The sequence below is a fragment of the Elephantulus edwardii genome, unplaced genomic scaffold (genome assembly GCF_000299155.1).
Source record: "Elephantulus edwardii isolate Elephantulus edwardi_28Jun2011 unplaced genomic scaffold, EleEdw1.0 scaffold00111, whole genome shotgun sequence".
Classification (NCBI taxonomy): Eukaryota; Metazoa; Chordata; class Mammalia; order Macroscelidea; family Macroscelididae; genus Elephantulus; species Elephantulus edwardii.
The window spans coordinates 4747087-4753319 of NW_006399861.1; the positions used below are offsets into that span (position 1 = coordinate 4747087).

At 37.7% G+C, this 6233-nt stretch overlaps 1 protein-coding gene across 1 annotated transcript in view; it reads right to left on the bottom strand.

Moving 5' to 3' along the window:
- ME1 (malic enzyme 1, NADP(+)-dependent, cytosolic) overlaps positions 1 to 6233 on the bottom strand; it is a 212837-nt gene that overhangs the window by 171713 nt on the left and 34891 nt on the right. Inside the window, exon 2 of the mRNA XM_006892123.1 lies at positions 953 to 1086. Within this exon, the coding sequence (XP_006892185.1) occupies positions 953 to 1086 (134 nt within the window). The remainder of the gene's footprint in view (positions 1 to 952; positions 1087 to 6233) is intronic.

The window sequence follows — 6233 nt, forward strand, 5'->3', positions numbered from 1 at the left end:
AGGGTCAAGGACTGCAGCCTTCAGTATGGACTGAGGTTCAATGTCAAGAAGACAAAGATTCTCACCACTGGACCAATTGGTAGCATCAGGATGGATGGCGAAGAGATTGAGATTGTTCGCAGCTTCAGTTTGCTCAGCTCCACGGTCAACACTCTTGGCGCCAGCAGTCAGGAAATCAAAAAACGTATCGTGATGGGAAACTCTGCTTTTAGGGACCTCTCTAGAGTACTCAAGAGCAACGGTGTCTCTCTGGAGACTAAGGTGTTCCTGATACAGGCCATGGTCTTTGATATCACTTGTTATGCATCAGAGAGTTGGACAATGACTAGGGAGGACAGAGGGAGAATTGATGCCTTTGAGCTGTGGTGCTGGAGAAGAGTACTGAATGTACCATGGACTGCCAAGAAAACAAACAGATTCATCCTGGAGAGGATTAAAACAAGCAAACTCCTTGGAGGCAAGGATTCTGGGGCTTCATCTGACATACTCTGTACATGTTGTAAGGAGGGACAGGTCCTTGGAGAGTGACATCATGCTTGGGAGGGTGGAGGGACGGTGCAAGAGGGGAAGACCCTCTATGAGATGGATTGATTCAGTGACTGGATTAATTTGGATGGGTGTGTCAGAGGCAGTGCGACTGGCATGGGACAGAGCAGGGTTTAGGGCTGTTGTACATAGGGTCGCTATGAGTCGTAAACGACTCGACAGGACATAACAACAACAACATGATGAAATTTCCCAGTAATCTACCTTTAGAGTTTTGAAAAGAAAATTTCATTTCATTTATATGTTCTACTCACAAGTATGTATTTTGTGTCATTGTATTTACAGAATAATTCTTAAAGTTGACTATTTTTTCCAAATCATTAAGTGTAATATTTTCATTTCTAATAAAAAAATAAACAGACAATTGTTTAAGAACAACATTGAAGTCACTCTTAGGCATGGTTACCTGTCAAAGTCAGAGTTCAGTCGCTCGAAATTCTTTATTACTCGAAGGACTTGGACGTCCTGATTGTTGAAGCTTGGTGGCAGCAATCCATGAATGTTTAATTGTTGTCTCTCTTCCAAGGTAAAAGCTAAGTCCTGTGGAGAAAATAAAGACAATAATGTTGGAGGGAGGAAAAAATATATACACATACATGTGCACATATAATCGGAATATAATAAAAATTAATGAGAAATCAGAACAAATAGTGCACTCTGAGCACAACCATCTATCTGAGAAAATCATATACTCTATACTTCCATTTCATCATCATTAAGTAAAATAACTAATATTTTTAGAGCTGTGTCACTTAAACACTGTTAGGATATAATTAGAGGACAGGAGGAAATTATTTGAAGACTCACAAATGATTGGATATATGATCACCATTATTAATTATTATATAATTAAATATAAAATAATTATTATATAATTAAATATAAAAAAACACAGCAGCTATACTGAAAGACTTTTACAATGTGCACATGTACAGGGTACCTATGACCTTCTGTGCTTTCACCTAGAACACAGGTTGGGAAAGGCCTTCTGTACAGTTCTGAGTACCTCTTTCAACACGACTCTCCTATCACCTATTATTCTTCCACTTACTCTTAAGCCAACACTTCTCAATCAACCATTTCTTGAATACACAAGTATGGGTGAACCCTGAAAACAGGGTGAGTGAAGCCCCAAAGAACAAATATTGTATAGTTCTATTGGTAAGAAATATTTACATTATGCGGATGGATAGACAGATAGATACAGAAATTGAGATAGAGATTGAGGTATCTATTGATGTATATAATGATATAGACAGTAATTGCTTTTTGCTGCTGTTTTTGTTGATTACCTTCAAGTCAAACACGTCTCATAGCGACCCTATGAACAAAAGCCTGAAGCCCCTCTACAACTATGGACATTTACCAAAGTTTACAGAGTTTCTGAAGGCATGTTATTCAGGAAGTGGATGATAGATAAACAGATGAGATAGATAGATAGGAGAGATAGTGATAGATATAGTGATATATGTGTTGTTGTTGATTGCCTTCGAGTCGAGCATGACTTGTAGTGACCCTATGAACAAAAGGCCTGAAGTCGCTCTACAACTATCAACATTTATCTATGTTCACAGAGTTTCCAGAAGTATGTTGTTTAGAAAATGGATGCCACTCCTGCTTCCAAGTTTTATATGTGTGTGTGTGTGTGTATGTGTATAGAGAGAGAGAGAGAGAAGAGATATAAAATACATACACACACACATTTAGGAAAAGCTAGGGAGCTCTGGTGGCCTAGTATTAAGAAACTGCTTCAGTATCAAAAGCACACGGTTCAAATCCAGCTGCTCAGTGGGAGAAAGATGGACAATCTCCTCCCGTGGATTTAAACTGCCTCTGAATACACACTGGAGGGTCAGCTATGGGTCAGTTTCAACTTGATGGTGCACAACAACAATTTGTAGTCAGCAAAAAAGAGGAAGGTCCTCAGTGAGATGGACTGATGCAGTGTCTGGGGCAATGGGCACAAGTGTGTCAGGAATGATAAGGATAGTGTTCATGACAGGGTTCAGATCTGCTGTTCATGAGGTTGCTATGAATCATACTCAACAGCACCTAACAATAACAGCAAAGCAATGTAATCATATTTGTGAAGTTCAAAAACAAATAGACCAGAAAAATTAGGTTCATACAAAAACCCCAGGAAGGCTCTAAGGGAGTTTTGGAGCTACAGTAGGTCAAAGTAACAGCAAAGAATCCACAGTGGTCAATAATGGAAGAGAATGATCAGGAAAACCCAGGAAAGGCCCCTCCTTGAAGATTCTAACGTTGTCTATTTGTGCCTCTTTAACCAGATTGTGACTGCTTAAGTTTGGTCCAAGTGCAATCAATATTATACAATATACATGTTGTTAGGATAGTCCTTGGAAAGGTGAAAGATCTGTTTCTTCATTGCTTGATCCGTAGTGTTTATAAAAATGTCTGACATAATTAGCACTCAGCACTTAGTTGAACAAATGAAATAGAAAATAATCTTAAATTCCATTTCAGAGACACTGACATAAAACACCAATACAATTCGTGCACAGGAGTCTGATTAGCATATTCTCATAAAATTATTTTCTGCATTTAAGGCAAATATTCTGTAATGAGAAATAGACATTTGTATTCAAATATAATCTGTAAAATGGAAGGAATAGTTCTCTTGTTAAAGATATAACCAGGACGACTGATAATTGAAAAACAAAAAGGCATGAAATAGGACCTTGAATGAAAAATGCAATTATAAACAACATTGTCGTTATCTAGTGCTATTACAGCAAAAACATCACCAATGGATGACTTTATGAAATAAATTTCTTTTCTTGCAGTTTGGGACAGAGGATTCTGAATTCAGGGTGCCAGCTCCAAGGGAGGACTTTCTCCTTTCCAACTCTGGAAGGAGATCTTTGTCTCTGAATTTCTGTTCCTGAGAAATCTCCATGCGTGTTGGCATATTGTCCTGCATCTCTGCTTACCAGCTAGTTTTTAATCTCTTTAATATGTCAGAAGGAATTAACTAAATATCGCCCCACACTAACCTGGCCTCATTAACCTAAGACAACCTATTCCCAAAGGAGATTATAACCACGGCAGAAAGGTACAGATTTACAATACATATTTTAGGAGGACATAATTAAATCTATAAAATACAGTAATGCATCAATATTTTAAAAACTCCAAAGCTTTAATTCATTGCTGTTAAATCAGAATCAAGTCATAGCTGACCCTCCAGCAGGTTTTAGAAGGCTATCAATTGCTGGAGAAGAGTGTTCAACATACCAAGGGCTGCCAAGAGAATAAACAGGTCTTTCCTAGAGAGGATGAAACCAAGTTTCACTTTGGAGACTAGAATTATAAGCTCTATCTCATATACTTTGGGCACGTGACCAAAAGAGACCAGTCCTACGACAAGGACATCATGCTTGGAAGGGTGGACAGACAGCACAGGAGGGAAGATCCTGGATGAGATGGATTGTTACAGTAACTGAGTAAATGGAGGTAGATGTATCTGAGACAGTGAGATTGGCTCAGCATGGATCAAGGTTAAGAGATATTGTACATAGGGTCACCATGAGTCACAGGTGACTCAGTGGCACAAAACAACAATAACAATTTCAACAGAGGAAACTCCCCGCCTTTTCCTCACGGTGCTACTGGATCCAAACCGACAGAGAGGCATGGACTTTGGGTCAACAGCACAACTCCCATGTGCCTATACGTGGTGTACAGAGAACTCTAGCGGCATAGTCCAGGGGAGTTTTGCTGTTAACTCAAATGGAGCTCCTCTCTGGTAGTTCAAATCCACCGGCACCCATGTGGGAGAAAGACAGGTTTCATTTACAGCCTCCAAAAACCCACCGGAATGTTAGGTATCAGTTGATTCTGACTAGACAGTGAGGACAATTACATTTGAAAAAGAAAGAAAATAAACTCAACAGACTTTTCTAACAAAAATTGCCACAGGGGGGAAAATAGGCTAAAGGTAAAGCTTCAAAAATACAAACAATCCCAAAAGTGCATGGTTCAAATCAACCAAATGCGCCACTGGCGAAGGATACACAATCTCCTCCTGTGCCGGTCGGATCTGACTCCACCATACACAATGAGGGGGGGAAAACCCCACCAAAAATATAAAATAAACTTCTGAATACTGTCCCTTGAAAAAAATCTGCCTGAAAAAATAATCACCAAAATATCAATATACTGAGAGCAAAGCTTGTCAGAAGTACTAATATATGCTCCTTTCCTTTCTTAATAATAGCACTTAACAATTTATTACTATAGTTAGTGTTTTCTAAATACGCTTTCCGAAGTCTGATCTGAAACTAATTCCTAAATATAACAGATTTATAATGCATCAGACGTCTTTTGATATTCTTTGATACTTGGTACCTACACACTCCCACACACTGTCGACCTAGACATACTAAAGTGCCTCTTCAACTCTTAAAAATAATTGTGATTTAGAAATCTGGAAACTGGGCCAAGTGAAGGTCTTAGAATAGGCTTCATGTTTCATATTCTACTACTACCTTTTACCAATTAAAGAAATGAACAAACAAATAAAAATGAGTTAAAAATTTCACACTGTAAAACTCCTGGATGATTTAAAACATATACTGAATGGTTTCATTTAAATCACTGCCTTGAAGAATACTGATATTTTATCAGTGTTCCTCCTACCAAACAGCAAACCCCCCAAAATAGTCAAAGAAACAATAAGATGAATTTTGAATCATTTTATAATCTTGTTTATATATTTTTCTTGCTTGTGTCACACTTTTTATTTTTAATTTTTCATAATATAAGAGAAATACTTAGAAAGGTTTATTATGTAAAATTTATTAACAAGTCAGTTTTACCTAAAACTTGATAGGAAACTTTGAGTTTAACAATGGCACAGTTTCTCAATTAAAATCTAATGTAACATATATCTATTTCAAAGAATTTTTACCTTACATTATCCTGCAAGGCCTATCCAATGAAGGATAAAACATCTAAAGTATATATTCAAATTGTAACTTTCGTTTGATTTCCAGAGTCTTTTATGTAGCTGAAGAGATTAGATGTCTATGTTTATCTCAGGTTTCCAGACCACCTGTAATTCTAATTCCCCAAGAGCAGCCTTGCACATTACAGATTCAACCCTGGTTTTTTCTCACTTTCCATCTCCCTTTTACTCTCTCTGTTCCCTAGAAACCCTCTTGGACTAGATCCCCAGACAGCAGGATGGTGTGGTGTTTCACTGCTAAAGGCAGTACACAGGGCAACTATTCTTCTGGACTCTACTCATTAATCTACGTATACAGTTTTGAGAAAACTGAGACCATCAAGAGTAAGTGGAAACAAAATTCCTGGCATAACAAGAGATTTGTATTAGAAACTGTATTTGCAGGGGACAAACATAACAGAGAAAGAACCTTTGTCTTTAGTAATTTATCAGAAATCATTTACAACTAAAGCAGAGTGACAGTTTCTCCATTCTGCACTGACCATCTGTCATGTTTCCAATGAACGAAAGTAGTGTGCCTTATTTTTCACCTGGATGTTAACTATAAAAACCCCAGGTGAATAGTAAAAACAAAACTATTATTTAAATCACAAAAATCTTTTGTTTTCTAATATCTGCAAAAGACTCAAGCAAGACCCACACCTCACTCCATACACAAAAACCAACTCAAGGTGGATCATGGACCTAGGACTAAAAC